This window comes from Beta vulgaris, chromosome 9, assembly GCF_026745355.1.
Source record: "Beta vulgaris subsp. vulgaris cultivar EL10 chromosome 9, EL10.2, whole genome shotgun sequence".
NCBI lineage: Eukaryota > Viridiplantae > Streptophyta > Magnoliopsida > Caryophyllales > Amaranthaceae > Beta > Beta vulgaris.
The window spans coordinates 28,872,637-28,892,821 of NC_079210.1; the positions used below are offsets into that span (position 1 = coordinate 28,872,637).

Genomic DNA, 20,185 nt, shown 5'->3' on the forward strand with positions numbered 1-20,185 from the left:
GAGCACTCAAATGGTCCGACAACGTCGTTGGCAGCCGCCTAATAAGACAAAATAGAGGAAGTCTCCCCTTATGTTAGACATATCACAGCCTTACACAGGTCGAAGGATTACACCCCCTGTCAGATGAACAATACTTCTATAAATAGTCCACTAGTACTACTTTGCGGGTACATTCTCTGACACCTAAAATAGCTTATCTCTCTCTGTACTTTCTCTCTCTAAACATCTTTCGTAGACAATACTAACTTGAACGTAGAAAGGGGTTTCCTTGAATCCCCTCGAGGGTAACTTACGTTTGCTTTCCTTGCAGTTATTCACCGGCGGACGCCAACTACACTTATTGGCGGACTCTTCTCGAGACCGCCAATCCGTCCAGAACACATGTATTATTTAATGATTTCTATATTCCCTTCGGTTTCCTCTTTCCAGATGATACTAAGCTTTGCTTAAAATTAGAAAACATTATACAATGCCTCATAATTAAATAAAAAATATATGCACTTAATTTATGTGCAAATATAGTTGACCATCTGCTAGCTTCCATATACCAAGCAGCGTTAAACTAAATACATATTTTATCAAAGGCCTCACAATTGGTAGACAGTAAGTTTCGGAACCCATGGAAGGGAAATCATCTGTCTTGAGTAGATGGAAACTCTTCTCACTTGGATGCTTTTTTGGGAGTCTGCTCCTGATCCTCTTCATCGACCAAATCCAAAAAAAGACTTTAAGTCTAACTCTAACAGCTCCAAAAAACAATATGGCAAAACTTCCACCTTACTTAACGCCATTAGCTCCCCCAACTACAATGACAACCACAACTTCGTCTTCAAATCTCACCATTATCAATCCAATAGATAAGCCGAGTAATGTCACCTTTAACAGCACTGAAAAGGCGGAAACCCAAAAGGCCGAGTGTGATATGTTTCATGGAAGATGGGTTTACAACGCAGAGCAAAAACCCAGTTACGATGCCATGACGTGCCCATTCATAGAGAAGGGTTTGAGTTGTCAAAAGAATGGTAGGCCAGATTTCGAGTACGAAAACTGGAGATGGGAAGCTAGAGATTGTGATATACCATTGTAAGTAGTATTTTCTTGGTGCTCTTTGTAGTTTTGTTTGCTCCCTAGGAGCTCTGTTTTATGGACTTTTTAACTATTTGGACGGGCAGATCTGACGGGAGTAAATGTAGTTAATGTGAATATGCAAAAGATGTCATAAATTTTTTTCGGATGTTAGGAAATTGATATACCAGGTGTTGAAGTTTTCTTGCTTTACTTTGTTGATCATTATTTCCTGCATATCGGTTGGAAGCTGATATATTTGAATAAATAGCGGAATTTTAAAGATTCTTCAAAATGTAAATTTTTAGAAGCAGACATTTGAGGATTACTGTAAGAATTATCTTCATATGAAGGTCGAGCATTTTCACATTGGAGCTTTGAATATTTGAAGTTCCATCATAAGATAAATCTAATATATACTATGCATTTATGTTAGGTTTGATGGAAAAGACATGTTAAAAAGGCTTGGGAACAAGAGGGTAATTATAGTCGGCGACTCAATCAACAAAAACATGTGGGAATCTCTTGCTTGTCTTCTCTATACATCAATTCCTTCTTCTAGAGCTGAAATTGTTCAAAACTCAGCTTATAAGGCGTTAATAGCAAAGGTAACTATAATCAGGAGTAATAAAATAGTTATTTCACTTTCGTCCTATTTATACTTATTCTTTTAGTTGTATTTTACAACAGGATTACAATTTCGTTCTTGAGTTCCATTGGAGCCCATTTCTAACTGAACTGGACCAACAGCACAAAAGTGGCCGCAGAGTTCTTATTCTTGACAAGATTTCACCCAATTCTGAGCAATGGAAAGGTGCTGATATTATGATATTTAATTCTGGACATTGGTGGACGCATAAGAAAGAAATACAAAAGTATGTGCCTCTATATATTAATGATACATTATCTTTTCGAAGTTATATTTCGGCAATAAGTTACAATAATACGTGAATGAAAATGTTAGAATAGGAAAATGTTGACATTCTTTCTCCTTTTTCCAATAAAAGCACTATTTTAATTTTTCACACTATTTATATATACGAACTAGTATTTGAGTCCAAACGTTGCTCCGGGTTGATACTATTTTAAAATTTTGATATGTATTTTTTTTTCCATTTCCATTAAAATATATTAAGGAAAACTCAACATTTAAAAAGTACAAATATAATAATGTGGACACTTAAAACATAATTAAAAGTTGATTGAGAAGGTAATTGTGTCATATATAATTGAAAGAGGTTACGGGTTCAAACCTTGTTGCAAGTTAATTTTAATTTTGTTAATTGACATGACCTAGTGGAGTAACAGAGGTGTCATGTGGCATTTATATATTGTCATGCACGCGTTTTAATATATTTGTATAGATTTTAATATGCTCATATTTAATCATAATATATTAGATAAATTTATTTAAATTATCAGTGTTGCTGGATAAATTTCAATGTATATTTTAAAATTCATTTTTTTAATAATATTAACTAATATGTAATTAAAGCTGTAATTGTCAAAGTTACTGGCGGATTATTGTTGGGGCCGGTGGGGGCTTGGCCCCTATAACCATATAAGATAAATTAAGTAAATTTTAAATTATGTTATTAAACAAACTGTGGCATAGTAGTCTTGGAGCAAGGTCTAAAAGGAAGTTTTGAGCCTTAGAGGGTGCAAGTTCAAACCTTGCATCAAAACATTTGGACTTTTTTGGTTTTCTTCATTTTAAATGCTTCTCTTTTTTCTTTTTTTCTTTTCCTTCTTTCTTTTTTACTTCCTTCTTTCCTCTTCACCTTTATCTTTGGCTTATATCAAATTGTCTAATGTAGAAAAATCTTTTTCATTGATTGTACTATCTTTTATTCTTCTTCTCTAAAAACTTTCTTTTTTATTTAACTATAATAGTACTTCTTATTTCCTCAAACTCAATCCTAATAATCATAAAATATAAGTTTATCTTTTTTTTTGTGACTTAAGAAAGCAATTTGGTATTTATTTAGTTTTGGTTTTTACTGAACTAATTTATCTAGTTGCTAATGAACTACACCTTTAATTTCTTAAAAAATTACTCATTTTTTTGAACATTTCATAATGGTCAAACAAATAAATTGAAACTATTTCTTAAAAATTGAACTTTGAGATTTTGATTTATTACATTAGCTACAAGCTCTTTATAGCCATTAATAATAGTATATTAATATTTTGGTGTGTATTAGTGTTTTTATTCATCATTTAAAATTTTATACTAAAACTTTTATTTTATCAACTCGGCCCCTGTTAAATAGTTAGTTAAGATCCGCCACTGGTCAAAGTTGTGTGTTGATATATGTGTTGAGTTAAAATGATACTAGCTTTTTATGTTCGCGATGCGTGCGATGACATTTTTAGGCTTAATTATTAGTAAGTACTAAAAAAAGGGAAAATGCAAGTTAGTATTTAAGTTCACCTCCATTTTTTGAATAAGATTCTTTGAAATACAATCATATAGTATTTAAAAACACTTTAATAAATAGGTATAAGTAATGAAATTGCATTTGTAACTACTTTTTTTGTTGACATTAACTAATTTTCTTGAAAATCCACACACACTCATTAGCCCAGTTGTTGTAGCCTAAAAAATAAACGGCTCTGGTACTGACACGTGGCTTCATCTGAGCCTAACATGTGGCATACATGCAGGGGAATAAAAGTACAAAAGGGCCTGAAGGTGACAGGCCTAAAAGTACGTTTCTCTGAAAACGTACTAAAAAGACCTTCTTCTGGCCCCAAAAACTGTACTTAGGCCCAGTAAGTCTGATTTACACCTTTATATGAAAGTGAGGTGTACTGACCAGTTAACAGCTGCCACGTGTCCCAAAACTTTGATTAGCCAATCAGATGCTCCCAAATTAGGGTGACATCAAGGCACAGCAGTCATTTCAAACAGTATAAATAGTCCTTGATTTCAGGGTGAAAGGTACGTTTTTCAGGGCATAGTACTGTTACTCTGTCATAAATTCTTCTCTCTCTCTCTCTACTTCTCTCTCTAAAAGTTCCTTTACATCCCTGATATCTGACTTAAGCATCGGAGGGGGAAATACCACCCAAACCTCCAGGGTGGGTCCCTTTTTTGCAGGTTGCTGGTCAGGAGTTTGCTTCGGGATTTAAGCTCATTGTTGCACAAGTCTCCAGTTCTTAAACCCATCTTTGGGAGTTGTGATATAAATTGCTAGTTTTACACTACATAACATTTGGCGCCGTCTGTGGGGAGACGCAACAATGACGGACTGTCACTCTTCGAATGTGGCAACGGAACAGAAGTTTTAGAGTTCAGGTGGATGATACCGTTGATGACGAGAGGCCACCTCGAGGCAGGGATCAGGGCCATGCTGCCGTTCACCTCGAGGGTAGGACTGTAACTCCAGTCATCCAAGAAAATCTTGACCGTCCAGTGACTGCTGGTCATTTGGAAAATGTGTTAAATGACTTCCAGGCCAGGATGGCCGCTGTTATGGAAGAGCAGATTAAGAACAACATGCTATTTTTTCAGATGAGTCCGAGGAAGAGGCAGCTGCGCCACTTAAAGGGCGATCCCAAGAGGGTCGTCCAGGACCTAGTCGGCCACCTCGGCCAGAATTGACTAACCGCCTTCCAAAGGAAAGCAGCCGGCAGTCAGTGATTCTAGGAGGAAGATGGACTGGAAGCTGGTGGTCCGTCCAGCAGATAATATCCCTCCTACTGGTCACATGATGGAGACTGATGCTCGGGAGTACTTGGAGGCAAAGAGGGCGGCAGCGCAGCACGTTCAGCCTCTGGCTCCACGCCATATATGAAGGATCCGTCCTTAAGGCTCCCGTCCAGACAGTGGTGCGAAGCCGTGGTCCATCGGTTTCCAGCCCAGGCAAGAGAAGACAGTTCTGCAGCCTATGGTGTACAGGCGTCAAGCCTTAGCTAACACCTCATCTAATCCGGTTTTGAAAGAGTACCGTCAGGAGCACATACCCATTGAGGGGCAGGTGGCGGCACTCCAGATCAATTGGCCCACTCCTTTCTCGGTCAGGATCATGGAGTCCCCTCCTTTCCCAAAGGTTAAGCTCCCTACCATTGATCCTTTTGACGGAACTACTGATCCGGACGATCACCTATCAGCTTACAAGCATCAGATGTATGTCCAAGGGGTGGACGATGCTACTTGGTGTAAGAATTTCCCAGCTACTTTGAAAGGAGTAGCGCAAAAATGGTTCAACAACTTACCGCCTAATTCGTGAATAATTTTACTGAACTTAGTATTCTTTCACCAGTCACTTTGTGGCTAATCGGCAAGAACAGAAAACAAGCATGCACCTAGGTAAGTCATCCAAGGTCCTAAGGAAGCCTTGAGAGGTTATGTGAAGAGGTTTAATCTGGAGGCGTTGCAGATCCAAGATTTGAATGCGGGTGTGGCGTTTGACGCCTTCATCAGAGGTCTAAGACCAGGAAGTTTTAAGTTTGATTTGGTGAAGAAGAAAATCACTACTGTACGGAAGCACTGAGGGAGGCTGAAGCATTCATTCATGCCACAGAGGTCTGTGCTGAGGCAAAACAGCCAGAAGTGAAGAAAGTGGAAGAGGCTGTTCAGCCAAAAAAGAATCCGCCCAAGAAGGCTGAGACTTGGGCCATGACTACTATGACCACTCGTCCAAGAGAAGTAGGCGGTCGAGCCGGCGGCCTCTGTTGAACCAATAGAGTTCAACAAAGATCAATATTCCATTTTGATGGAAATAAAAGATCAGCATGAGCTAAAGGCGCCGGCCGAGATGAAGACGCCTTATCGTAACAGGGACAAGAGCAAGTATTGTCACTTTCACAAAGATTGTGGACATGAAACCAATGAATGCAAGCATTTGAAGCGAGCACTAGAAGAGTTGGCTCGAAAAGGAAAGATGAACAATTACCTACCCTCGTCAGGAAGGAAGTTTCAGAAAAGGGATAACCGTCAAGGAAGAAAAATGGACGGAGATAGCACGGATGATGGATGTAGTGATGGTCATCTCAGGAGGATTTGCAGCTGGAGGTCCGACAAATCGCGGCCACAAAAACTATTTGAGGGAACTCAGCCAGGTTATGCTCACCAACCAGGCCGAGTCTGATCCTTTTCCAAAAATAGTGGTCAGCGAGTTGGACCGGGGGAATATTGGACGCCTCATGATGACCCGCTGGTTGTGGAAATGAAGATTGCCAATCTAAGGGTTAGGCGAATTTTGATTGATACTGGGAGCTCAACTGACATCATCAGTGCTGATTGTTTGTCTCGTTTAAAGTTTGACAAAAACGATTTGATGCCGGTAAATCATCCTATAATTGGTTTTGGCGGCGGGGTCATACACCCTATGGGAACGTCACCTTGCCGTCAGAGTTGGAGAAAAAGATGCGGCCAGGACGCTTTTTTGAAATTTTTGGTAGTACGAGACTTGACAGCTTATAATGTCATTCTCGGGCGACCTACCTTAAATCACATCAAGGCCGTCATTGTGACCCATTTAATGCTGATGAAGTTTGAGTGCGATGGTGGGAAGATTGGATCTCTTTATGGAGACCAGCAAGCTGCCAGAGAATGCTATCTCACCACACTCAAACCATCATCTTGGAAGGAAAAAGCAGAGTGTCCAAGGGCACAAGGAGATGATTCGGCCAAAAAAGTTAAAGGCCAGATTAGTGAGCTTAAGGAGGAAATTGAGAAGGTTCAGGAGTCGCCTCTTCCTGAAACCAATCCGTCCATGCTTTTGCCTAGCAAGAAGAGAAAGTGTTTGGCTATTAAGGAAGAAAAACATTCATCTGAGATAATGGCTATAATGAGTCTGGGACTAGAACGTCCAGACCTGTGGAAAGTCCAGTAGAGATTGCTTGAATCCAGAGCGTCCGGAAAGGACATTGAAAATTGGATCAGTTTTGAGGTCGGAAATTCAGGACGCCTTGTTGCGTTGCTGCGAGAATTTGAAGATGTGTTTGCCTATGCTGTAGAAGAGATGCCTGGGATAGACCCTGAGGTGGCTGTCCATAAGCTCAACATTGAGCCGGGGCAAAAGCCTATTCGGCAGAAGAAGAGGCATCTGGGGCCGGCCAGAAATAAGGCCGTTGACGAAGAAGTTCAAAAGTGCTCAAATCTAAATTCATCCGGGAAACATACTACCCAGATTGGGTAGCAAATGTTGTGATGGTTCCAAAGCCGAATGGCACTTGGAGGATGTGCGTTGATTATACAGATTTGAACAAGGCCTGTCCTAAGGACAGCTTCCCGTTGCCAAAAATAGATCGTCTGGTTGATTCTACGGCCGGCCATGCCCTACTGAGCTTTATGGATGCCTACTCTGGCTTCCATCAGATTCCTATGTGGCCGGATGATCAAGATAAGACTTCCTTCATTACTGAGAAAGGGCTGTATGGATGGCTCAGGATGCCTTTCGGCCTAAGAAACGCTCCGGCTACATTTCAGAGGCTCATTAATACAGTATTTCAGCCGCAGCTCGGCCGAAATATGGAAGCTTATATAGACGACATGATCGTCAAGAGTAAAGAGGAGAAAGATCATCTGGACGATCTGAGGGAAACCTTCCTCACCTTGAGAAAATTCAAGTTGAAGCTTAATCCGCAAAAATGTGTGTTCGGCGTAGTTGCTGGGAAATTTCTGGGATTTTTGGTTGATCAGAGAGGGATTGAGGCAAATCCCGACAAAATTCAGGCTATTATGAATATGTCTTCGCCGTCCAAAGTCAAAGAAGTTCAGAGGTTGACGGGCTGTTTGGCTGCTCTTGGACGGTTTCTCTCAAAATCAGGGGACAAATGTCACCATTTCTTTGCTACCATCAAGAAAAATGCCAAGTTTGAATGGTCAGATGAAGCTGAAGTAGCCCTTCAGCAAGTAAAAGATCATCTTCGGCAGCTGCCTAGGCTGATCAGTCCGGCCGAAGGAGAGAGGTTGTATGTGTATCTGGCTGTATCACCCTTCGCGGTAAGTGCAGTCCTTTGGCTGAAAGAGACTCGGTGCAAATACCCGTCTATTTTGTGAGCCATGTGCTTAAAGATGCTGAGAACAGATATTCGTCCATCGAAAAATTCGGCCTGGCTTTGCTGATGGCCAGCCGGAAGTTAAGGCCTTACTTCTTGGCCCATAGCATTCTTGTATATACAGATCAGCCGCTTAGGCAAGTGTTGCATAAGATGGATGCCTCTGGCCGAATGTTAAAATGGGCTGTTGAGCTGAATATGTTTGATTTAACATTTGAGCCTAGAAAGGCAATCAAGGGCCAAGCTTTGGCTGATTTCATCGTAGAGCTTACGAGCCTACGATAGAAAGCGTCCAAGATCCAGCAGCAGGAAGGCGTCATTGGACCCTTATGGTGGACGGATCCTCAACTGCCAACGGATGTGGGGCAGGAATCATTTTTCAATCTCCAGAAGGGGATAAGTTTGAATATGCTATGAAATTCAAGTTCCAGGCGTCCAATAATGAGGCAGAGTATGAAGCTCTCTTAGCCGGCATAAAAATGTGTAAAGCGGCTGGGGCCTGGAAATTGAGGCTAAGACCGACTCTCTGCTGGTTGTCAGTCAGGTCAATGGTGAGTTTGAATGCAAGGAACTGTCCATGAGCAAGTATATGAATTTGGTCAAGGACGAGATCAAGTCTTTAAAGAGGTTCGTCCTAGATCAGGTGCCCAGATCAGAAAACCATCAAGCTGATGCCCTCTCTAAACTGGCCAGCTCGGCGAAGTGACGTTCCTAGAACAGTCTTTTGGGAGGTGAAGGCGGCCAAGAGCATTGAGGCCGGAGAAGTGCTGTTTCTCAGCCGAGATGATGAGTGGATGAGTCCAATCATTGAGTTCAAGAAGACGGCCGTCTGCCTCTTGATCCCATTAAGGCCAAGTATGTGAAGCTAGGGACAAGTGGTTTGAGTTGTGGAATGAGACCTTATACAAAAAGTCCTATAATCGGCCTCTTCTCAATGCATCAGCCGAAAGGAAGGTCTGGACGTTTTGAAGGAGTTGCAGAGGGAGCTTGTGCTTCTCACATTGGAGGAAGAGCTTTGGCGGAAAGGGCTCTCAGGACGGGCTACTTTTGGCCGTCCTTAAAAGAAGATGCACTCCTCTATGCCAAGAAGTGTGATAGTTGCCAAAAGCATGGTAATATCTATCAAAAGCCGTCCAATTACTTGACGCCCATTCTCTTTCCTCTTCCCTTTGCTAAATGGGGGATGGACATCCTTGGGCCTTTTCCTATTGCTGCTGGCCAGAAGAAATTTGTAATAGTAGCTGTAGACTACTTTACAAAATGGGTTGAAGCTGAAGCATTAAGGGGCATCACCACCAATGATGTCAAAGGGTTCATCTGGAAGAACTTGATTACAAGGTTTGGCATGCCCCAGTCCATCGTCTTTGATAATGGGCCACAATTTGAAACGCCCAAGCTTCGTCAATGGTTGGCCGATCAAGGAGTTAAGGCTCACTTTGCCGCAGTAGCTCATCCACAGGCTAATGGGCAAGTAGAGGCCTTTAACAAGATCCTTTCGGCCGGGATAAAAAAGAAGTTAGACAATGCAAAGGGGCTTTGGGTAGAAGAATTGCAGCTGGTCTTATGGTCAATTGGACGACGGCCAAGAATTCCACAGGAGAGACTCCTTTTATGATGGTTTATGGCTCTGAGGCTGTCCTTCCTATTGAAGTTGAGGAACCCACCTTAAGAGTAATGATGTACTCAGAAGATGCTAACTGGGCAGCTCTTAGGACGGCTTTGGACTTAGTTCCTGAAGTCAGGGGCAATGCTCTGCTGAGGATGCAACTATATAAGTTAAGAATGGCAAGAGACTTCAACAAAAGAGTTGCTAGACGTCCATTAAAGATGGGAGATCTCGTCCTAAGAAAGATGGAATCGGTCGGCCGAGCCAAAGAGTTAGGCAAGCTTACTCCTAACTGGGAAGGACCCTATAAGATAATCGAAGTCGTTCAGAATGGTACCTTTCGTCTCGAAGGATTGGACGGACGTCCTATTCCTAGGACGTGGAATTCTGACACTTTGAAGAAATACTTTGTTTAGAGCACCCAGCTAAATTGTAATCTTTTCCTAATGCATTACAATGAAAAAGTAGAATGTAGACATGTACCTTGACTATCCGTCAAGCAAACTTCATATAATACAATTCTACTTCTCTATGACTTTGTTTTAATTGTTTGCTTAAGTTACATACTAACGTCAAAAGCTAACTAATTTTCCAAAGCAAAAAGACAATGCACCTTTCATTGGGAGTTCGGCTGAACATGTTATCATTCTTAAACGGATAAAACATGTCAGATTTGGCCGATTGTTTACTTAAAGAGTTAAACATCTCCTGAACAAGGTCGGCTGGAAATAAGACGCCTTAGTAAAGGTATCTTACTGTCCGTCCAAAAGCCACAAAACTTCGAAATAACAACCTTAGTAAAGGAACAAGTTATTTTATGATTTCACAAAGATGGACGAGGTTTTCCAAAGAATCAGTTCGTCCAACTATCATTCAGACGAGTTGCTCTCCAAAGAGGCAGCCCGTCAGAATATTAGCCTGGACGAGTTGCTTCTGGCATAAACCGCTCGTCCTAGTTGTTTAAAAATTATCTTCTAAACTCCTTCTTGAACAGGGAAAAGTTATAAAAACTCTTCGTCCAAGAAGGGGGGCATATAGGGACATAATTTATAAAATGACTAAGTCTTTGTCCAAGACGAACGCACCAGGGTCTGGCCGAGCAAACTTTTAACTTAAATTTAAAATCCAAAAAGTAAAAGCAAGTCTTTGCTTGAGCATCTGGTTATGAACGTCCAGAAAAGAGCTACTGAGTCAGATCAGAATGATTGATGAGATACTTTTATACTTGGCTTTAATGATAGTACTAGATGAAATCGGCCAAAAGAGTTGATTAGACCAGCCAAATATTAAGACGAATTACTTTTATACTTGAACATTGACGAATGTTGTAAGTATAATCGGCCAAAATGTTATGACGAACTACTTTTGTACTTGGTATAATCATGGAATTGTAAGACAATGCGTCCAAAACAGTAAAGCATAGAACAACAGAGATTGAAAAAGTTAGCTTCCCATAAATATAAAAAGATGATTACAACCTAAAATTCATCTAAGTACAAAAGGAGAAAAAGTTACAAGTGGCTCACAGCCAAGATACAACAAAAGAACTAGGCGGCAGGAGGATCGTTGTCCTCTTCGTCCTGGGCCTCTGCATTGTCCTCTCCCTCTTCATCCTCAGAGGATTCTTCAAAGACGGGAGGTTCTGTTTTAGTTATGGTGGCCTTGTGCAAGGCTTCTTGGAATTCCAGCCGACGAGCATATCTGGGGATATCCTCCTCCTCGGCCATCATCTCAAAAGCCTTCACCGCCCATTCTTTTGAGGTATCTATGATGGTGTTCATAGCCTCTTTGGCGCCGGCAATTGTCTCTGCAACCTCAGTTCGAAGGGCTTGGTTTTTGACCTTCAGGACGAGGTTTTCCTTGAAAAAATCGGCAGCCATAGTCATGACTGAATTCCTCTCGTCCGTCAGAACCCGCTCCAGCGAAGCCCGTTCGTCTATCATCTCCGTCAACCGAAGAAGATAGACCTTGATCTGAGACTCCAGCTCAGCCGACCTTTTTTCCAAAGCAACTTTGGTTTGCTGGTGCAACACCTCTTGCTCGGAAATGACGAACTGAGCATGGTCGGCGGCCGCAGTTACGTCATGGACGAGCTTTTTATTCTCTTTTCTGAGCTCCTTCGCCCAGTCTTCTGTTATCATGCTGCGAGCAAAAAGCTGAAAACATAAAAGGATAGGGCATGTCAGGACGGATAAAAAAAAAAGTAAGTGAAGACCAAGTAAAAAGCATAAGCGTCCGAAGAGGAAAGAATGTACCTCGGCAGCAAGCTGAGACATGTAACCTACATGCCCAGACGATGCTCCCCTTAACCCCTTGATATAAGTTTCGGGAAAGCACTTGAACAGCTCCGTCTTGAGCTTCTCACGATCAGACGACGACATCTTTCCAAAGGCTGGAGAAGATTCATCGTCAGAGAGGCTAGGGGAGCCGACAACAGCAGGACCCTTCCCTTTATCTGAAAGGTTAGACTCGTCAGTACACCTGATGGGAATAACCACGGTCTGTTTGTTGGACGGACTCATCGGACGCCCGCCAACCCGTAGTGTTCTAACTACGTTGGAATAGTAGGACTCACCAGAAGAACGGGAAGCCGTCCTATAAGCGGCCGGCATCTGGCCTACCAGTTGGGCCACTGGCCCAGAAAAGGCGGATCCATCCACAGCCGCGTCCGGCTTAGAAGATTGTTCAGCGTCGTCCAGAATGACAACCTCGTCAGGTTGCGAAGGATCGGGTTGCTCAGCCGGACCAGTATAGGCCACCAGGGCTCGAGAGTCAACTTCAGCTGGCTCCTCCTTGGCCTCCTCCTTGGCCGGAAGGTCGATCACGACCTTGGGAACCGGCCGAGTGGTCTTCTTCCTTTTAGCAGTAAAGCCCTTTGCCTTTTTCGAGGGAGGGGCTTCACTGGTGCCTGCTGGCCGTTTCTTTGCAGCGGCTTTCTCGGCCAGAGCTTTTGAAGTTGGGGCATTTTTCTGAAAAAGATTGGAATGCTCGTCAAGATATCAATCAGGACGAATTGATCCTCAAATAAGCAACTCGTCCAACACTATTCTAGACGGACTGCCCCTCGAAGAGGCAAACCGTCAAGATATCAACCAGGACGGGTTGCTGTTCAGATGAGTAACTCGTCCTATGCTACACCAGACGGACTGTCCTCCTAAGAGGCAAGCCGTCAAGAATTCAACCTAGCCGAGTTGCTTCTTGGGAAGTTAGCTCGTCCTGTGTTTCTCTGGACGAATTGCCCATGGGTAGACAAGTCGTCCAGGCACCATCTTGACGGGTTACCCTCCAAAGTAGCAGACGCGGCAAAAAAAAAAAAAAAAAAAAAAAAAAAAAAAAAACAAAAATATGAATACATATACAAAGCTCACCAAGGTGTCGGCCCTCTTTTCGGCACCTGACTTGCTGTACTCCTTCCATAGAGTATCCGCAAATCTGGATGAGCTCATATCTCCTATCCAAGACTTCCTGAGCTTGCTCCTGGCTGAATCTGAAAGAGAGAAAAACAAATGTTGGACGAATGATAATTAAGTCTAGAAATTTGTACTTGGAAGATTCTCAGTTGATATACCTCTGTCCTCGTCCTGCCTTAAGCCGGCAGCGACCAGGAAGTTGTCATGGTAAAACATTTCCTTAAAAGGAATCCAATTGGACGGACCTTTGAAAGAAACATCTTCCATAGTATACTCCGAAATCCGGAAGTACTCCACCATCTCTTCGGCAGAGTTACTCTCCAGTTCCAGGTATGAGGCCATCCGTCCAGTGTTTGTGGTTGTCCGACTAAAATACCGAAGACGGTTTGCCACCGCTTTATTAGGGCCTGGACGAAGAGGAACTCGCCCTTCCATGAGTGCATCTTGGAAGTCTTATCCCAAGACGTCAAGAATCCTTGACGATTGCACACGCTCAGCCAACTTCCTTCAATGGTCCTAGGGACCTTGGCAACATAGTGAATATGAGTGAAAGCGGCCAGAGAAGGGTCCTTTCCCTTTAAGTTGCAGACGGCCAGAAAGGTGAGGATATTTTGCCAAGAGTTAGGGGCAAGCTGGTTATGTCCTATGCCGTAATACTGAAGAAGTTGGCTGATGAAGGGTGAAGGGGAAAGCGCAGGCCGGCATCTAAGCCAGCCGATAAACTGCAAAATGGCCTGGAGGAGCACTGAAAATAGTGTCCTCTCGGCCGGGAAGGACAAAGTGGTAGCCGGGCATGGGCATTGCCACCGAAAAAGGTCTAAGGTCTGAGCCTAATCGTCCTAACCATGAGTTATCGGCCAAGATGAACCTAGGGTCAGAAAGGGGACCTAGCCGCCGTCTTATTTCAGACGAGGTGGTTGATGGCTCCTCTGAGCCACTAGCAGGGTCAGAAGAGCTAGCCGTCCTCGGCTCATCTGAGATCGTCCTATGTATGGACGGGCTGGCTTCTGGGGAGCCCCTGACTTCTGGTTCCTCCTCGGCATGTTCAGGAGAAGGAGTGTGGTAGGCAGGACGAGCGCTTTGATCTCTCGTTCTCCTTCGGCCGGAATTCGCCCAGTGGATTCCTCCCTTTCAGAGCTAGAGGCCGGCATGGTTACCCCTCTTCTGATGCGAGCCGTTTGCTTGACGCGCGCCAGATTACCCTGCACAGGTAAAGACTGGGTCGTCTGACTTTGCCGTCCATGGCTAAAGATAAAGAATGCATGCCCGGCCAAGATAGGACCAACTCTAGAAGATGCCGAGGAAGTTAGGCCCTCTGTTCTAGGGTTAGCACCAACCCTTGAGCGGCCGGAATTGTTCGAGGAAGAGGACGAATCCATTTTCTTAAAATATGTGTGCAATCAAGAAAAGAGTTGAGAATATACCTGTAGAAGAAAATTCGGACGAATGTCGAAGATGACTTGAAACCTCGGACGAGCAAGACAAACAATTGCAAGAGCTTGGACGGAAGTTGTTCTTCTCTCTAAAAAGCTCAGTAAAAATTTGCAGAGTCTCTCTCTCTAGAAAATTTCTCAGCAAAGTTAAAATGATTCCAGGAGCGACTAAGGCACATATTTATAGAGGGGTGAAAATGACCCTCTCATCCGGTAAAAGTAACCGTTGTTCATAGGAAGTTGACCTGTGGAGACCGGCAAAATGGCGCCCCTTTTTTGAAAAAGAGAAGAGCAGTTCCAGGTCGGTTCAAAGAGGAAGATTAACCGTCTTGGCGCTCAAAAGATAATAACTTCCTCTTTTAAGGGGCAAATGTTGTAGCCTAAAAAATAAACGGCTCTGGTACTGACACGTGGCTTCATCTGAGCCTAACATGTGGCATACATGCAGGGGAATAAAAGTACAAAAGGGCCTGAAGGTGACAGGCCTAAAAGTACGTTTCTCTGAAAACGTACTAAAAAGACCTTCTTCTGGCCCCAAAAACTGTACTTAGGCCCAGTAAGTCTGATTTACACCTTTATATGAAAGTGAGGTGTACTGACCAGTTAACAGCTGCCACGTGTCCCAAAACTTTGATTAGCCAATCAGATGCTCCCAAATTAGGGTGACATCAAGGCACAGCAGTCATTTCAAACAGTATAAATAGTCCTTGATTTCAGGGTGAAAGGTACGTTTTTCAGGGCATAGTACTGTTACTCTGTCATAAATTCTTCTCTCTCTCTCTCTACTTTCTCTCTCTAAAAGTTCCTTTACATCCCTGATATCTGACTTAAGCATCGGAGGGGGAAATACCACCCAAACCTCCAGGGTGGGTCCCTTTTTTGCAGGTTGCTGGTCAGGAGTTTGCTTCGGGATTTGAACCAGTCATTGTTGCACAAGTCTCCAGTTCTTAGAACCCATCTTTGGGAGTTGTGATATAAATTGCTAGTTTTACACTACATAACACCAGTCAACTTCAAATATTTAAGCCAAAATTGTCAACAACTACCTAATAAATATCACTTTTCATAAACACCTACCTAATATAAAACTTTTTTAATTCAACTACCTAATATAGCTATTCCGTCAACATAACACTACCAAAACCGTTAACTTTTGAATTTTCCGTCAATTTTTCGAAAATCCCCAATTATATGAACACTAATTTCGATCATTTCAAAAAACCCCAATTTGATGAACCTTAATTTCATCAATTTTTCCACAAATTCCAATTTATAAACTAATTCCCCAAAATCTCAATTTATAAACCCAGATTTATTAATTTCTACTTAAGGAAAATTAATGAAATCCCCAATTACTTAACAAATAAGGGTTTAGAAATTGGGGTTTTGGGAAATTAATGAAATATGGGTTTATAAATTGGGATTTGGGGAAAATTGATGAAATTAAGATGTATTAAAATGGGGTTTGAAATAGTTAAAGTTAGGGTTCATGTAATTGGGGATTTTCGAAAAGTTAACGGAAAATTCAAAAGTTAACGGTTTTGGTAGTGTTATGTTGACGGAATAGCTGTATTAGGTAGTTGAATTAAAAAAGTTTTATATTAGGTAGTTGTTTATGAAAAGTGATATATATTAGGTAGTTGTTGACAATTTTAGCAATATTTAATCAACAGTGTGGAACTGATTAATCTCCATGGTGTTACTTGTTGGATGTAAAAACCATGAGTATTCTTTGAAACCGAAAAATTTTCTAACTTTGTTGAAAACTGCTGCTCTTCCATTAGGTTGCAATTAATGGAGATATTAGTTTTTAGTTGTAAAACAATACGTAAAAAAAGTTTGGAATACTTGACAAACCTGTTGATAGAGATAATATTCTAGAAACAAGGGAAGTGAATCACAAGCTAAAAATGTTTGCTTATATCAATTTAAAGATTGATACATCTTTTCTTTAATTCATGTTTGTGAGCTAGTATCCTTCTGGAATAATCCCTTGTCCTTTGGCGTTTTTTTTCTTGTTATAATTTTTGTAAGGGTTGTCTAAAATCTGATTCACTTCGGTGTCCTTTCTCCTTTGTCCTTTACATCGACCACTACAATAGATAATCAGAGTGATGCATAGCATTTTTCACTAGCTATTTAACTGTATATTGGTCAGGGCCAATACAAGAACAATATCCCAAACCTGAGATTATTGAATGATAAATCGATTTTATGTCTAGTATATCTCTATCATATAAGGGAAGGAGGGAGCAATGGTGTCCTCCTTTAAAATGCCTATTTTGCCCCCGTTTCATCTCTAAATTACAAAAGGAATGTCAAAATCAAAATCGACACTCAAAGAAAACTACCGAAAATTAATTTACAACATTCACTCACAAATCACTTAAAAGAAGAAACTTTACAAATCACTCATACAATTTAGAAAATCATGTTATAAAAATCACGCAAATCACTCAAATAATCGGAAAACTTTATTAAAACTAATTAAAATTAACATACAAACTAAAACTACTAACCTAGAACGTCAATACATACAAAAACATTTACAAAAATTTACTTACAAATCACTATTCTCAAGAACCATTCACAATTAATGTGGGTCATGATAAAAAAAAATAGAGGTGTATTTGTAGTGAAATTGAAATTTAGAAGTTAGACAAGGTAAAAAATTATTTACTTTTTTTATAGTGTTTCCTATATATAATATAACTTTTACATATATTTGGACCTATCTTTTTCTATTATATACTAGCGATTAATTATCAAGGTAAAAAAGGTTTATGTAAAATATCATTCAAGAATTAAAGTACAACATATCTCTATTATATAAGGGAATGGGGGAGCTATGGTGTCCCCGAATGAAGAGACTATGTTACTCCCTTCCCATTCTAAATTACAAATTTACTTACAAATCAAAGGGGGCATCAAACAAAAATACCAAAAATAATTATAACAATTACTCACAAACTACAACCTATGAAAAAATTGACTTGAAACAAAGTGTCCACTTTCTTTATAATTTATGAAGTACTGTACTTAATTCAAAAATCAACTAAAAATTATAATATTAGAAATCATAAATAAATTCAATAAAATTTCTATTTTGTTCATAGAACTTAACTTTCAAAAGTCAAAAAAAAAAAAAAAAGAATGGTGAGAGATTTAAGTGACAGAAACTAAACCACTCAAATTTTGCAACTAAAAACAATTATACTTCATATGTCTAATGTTCAAATTTCGACTCTTATGCCGAAGAAAATCGAGTTTCTGTTTCGACAAAAAATTCAAGCACACATCGCGTGCAAAAAATTCTAGTAACTTATAGGTCAAGGGGAGTTATGGTGTCCCTAATGAAATGTCTTTTTTGTCCTTAGCTAAATATATACTTAATTAGTTAATTAAATATTCAGATTTTGTATACTTATATCCTTTCCTAATTTGAAAATGGGTCAAAATTCCAATAATAAACTAAATAAGCATTAACAAAGTAACTTAACATAATGAGAAAAATGGTTACTCAATAAAAAAAATTACAAATTTAATTTAACTACAAAACTTTACATCTAAATGTTTATCTTAATTTCTAAACACTTTATAGATTACAGTAGTTGCATAACAATAATTATAATCACACTTCTATAATTATATTTTGATAAAATTTATTAAGAATAGACCCAAACAATCGACGCATGCATCGCGTGCACAGAAGACTAGTGGTTAATATGGAAGGACATCTCAAACATGGAATTTATGATGCCGGATTTTCTTTTTGTATTTTGTATGTATCAATATAATATTTCTTTTATGAATCTTAATATTCTTATTATGGTAAATATGGTTAACTCTGAACTATAGTAACAGTTACACCTTTAGAGTCAATAATTTTTTTTATAGAAAATAACCTTATAGTCGATATTGGCTATTGAATTAGCAACATGATTCCCTTCACAATATATATCTGATAGAATAATACTAAAATGAGTTCAAATCTTCTTATTTGATGATTATTATCGTTTATATTTTTAAATATTAAAAGGTGGATCATAATGTTAATAATGACTAATAAAAAGAGTGGCATAGAAATAGTAACGGAATAATTATTGTCCACTCTTAAGAAAACTAATTTCCACCCATTGTCAATCAAAGAATTTTTTTTGGAAAAAGTAGTAATCCTAGAATTTAAAAGTTTTTGCCCAAACCAAAAGCTCTCTGGAACTCGTACATGATATTGAATGATATTTTGCAGGTGGGACTTGTTCGAATACAAGGGAAATCTATCAGTCGAATTGCCGAGAGAAGTCGCCTACAAACGGGGTATGAGAACATGGTTGTCATGGTTAAAGAAAAACGTGGATCCCAATAAAACATCAGTGTTCTTTCGAAGCATTTCGCCTACACATACAGCTCGTAAATATGATCAATGGTGCTACAATGAAACGCGACCTAAGAAGTATGATTCCTATGAGTTAGGCTCCGCCAAAAGTTTGGTTGGTGTGATTGAGAGGCTGATAAAAGGAATAAAGACATTACAAGTCAAGTACTTGAATATTACCAAGCTCTCCGAATATAGAATTGATGCACATCCATCAATTTATACTACAGAATCGAACAGTTTGACAAAAAAGCTGGAGGACAATAGATCAGGTTTTCTTGATTGTAGCCATTGGTGTCTTCCGGGGTTGCCTGATACATGGAATAGATTATTATATGCTTCAATATACTTTCAGACTTTAGGAGATATGCCAACTTTATAGCAGAAAATTTTGATATTTTTTTCTTAGGCGATATTATCTTTTAAGATTTTATGGTTGTTTTGATACGTCTCATCAAAGATGGGATATATTCAAATTTGTTAATGTACTCCCATTTTATATTTATTAACATTGTTGAGTTTATTCTCAGAGAGATGAATGGACGAAGAATGTGAATGACCAAACTAAGGTGTTGTGAGAAGACAATATACATAAACATCGAATGTCTAGTTGACGCATGACAATTTTCCTCATGTTCCGAGGAGTTGGCATTAGGCGGGATCAAATTTATAACACAACCACCCTCTCAGGGTTAAATTTGTTTTTTACTCATGATAAGGCCTAAGTGGTTGCACACCGAGGTCACAAGGTAGTTAGCCAAAGTCCCGTCGTATTACAATTCCTAAGGTTAATTGTACACATTTGATCATCAATAGTACTTGAAAAATCGATCACTAGTACAGAATAGACGATTTGCGTCGGATGTAAGGCGCCTATTTGCGTCGGACATGGGTCCGACGCCACAGGCCTCGACGCAGATGACCCAGACCTGATCTGCGTCGTATGCGGAACGACGCAGATATATTCGAGTTTCTCACTCTATCATGAGTTTTTCGAGTCAAGTTTCTCAATTCAACTCCCTCGCATCTCGAATCAAGCCTAATCATCACTACAAGAAATTTGATTTTAGCCAACAAGTAAAGTTGTTGCCAAAAATATTTTCGCAACGAGAACATATTTTTAGCAATAAATTAACTCTGTTATGGCAGATGTCGTTACTAGTGATTTTTGCAACAACTTATTTTCGTTGCCAATGATGGTACTTATTAATAATATATTTCTCGTGAATAATATTTTGTTGGCATATCTCGATTTGGAGGTAAGATTTGAAACATATTTTTCACA

At 40.1% G+C, this 20,185-nt stretch overlaps 2 protein-coding genes across 3 annotated transcripts; one reads left to right on the forward strand and one right to left on the reverse strand.

Annotated features, from left to right (window-relative positions):
* Window positions 1-567: 567 nt before the first annotated feature.
* Window positions 568-19,450, forward strand: LOC104883207 (protein trichome birefringence-like 40). The gene is made up of 4 exons (XM_010667686.4): window positions 568-1,083; window positions 1,502-1,673; window positions 1,756-1,940; window positions 18,775-19,450. The coding sequence occupies exons 1-4, from the start codon at window positions 620-622 to the stop codon at window positions 19,280-19,282; spliced, it is 1,329 nt and encodes a 442-aa protein (XP_010665988.3). The 5' UTR covers window positions 568-619; the 3' UTR covers window positions 19,283-19,450.
* On the reverse strand, window positions 10,847-15,522 carry LOC125491526 (uncharacterized). 2 transcript variants are annotated; one of them, XM_019251821.3, is made up of 5 exons: window positions 13,251-15,522; window positions 13,051-13,169; window positions 12,258-12,651; window positions 11,938-12,137; window positions 10,847-11,838 (listed from the first exon to the last, which is right to left on the reverse strand). In XM_019251821.3, exons 1-5 carry the CDS (start codon window positions 13,525-13,527, stop codon window positions 11,230-11,232), a joined length of 1,599 nt encoding a protein of 532 aa, XP_019107366.3. In that variant the 5' UTR covers window positions 13,528-15,522; the 3' UTR covers window positions 10,847-11,229. The 2 variants fall into 2 exon arrangements, with proteins under 2 accessions (XP_019107366.3, XP_048492314.2); XM_048636357.2 differs by having other exon boundaries at window positions 10,849-11,838; window positions 11,938-12,651.
* Window positions 19,451-20,185: the final 735 nt, after the last annotated feature.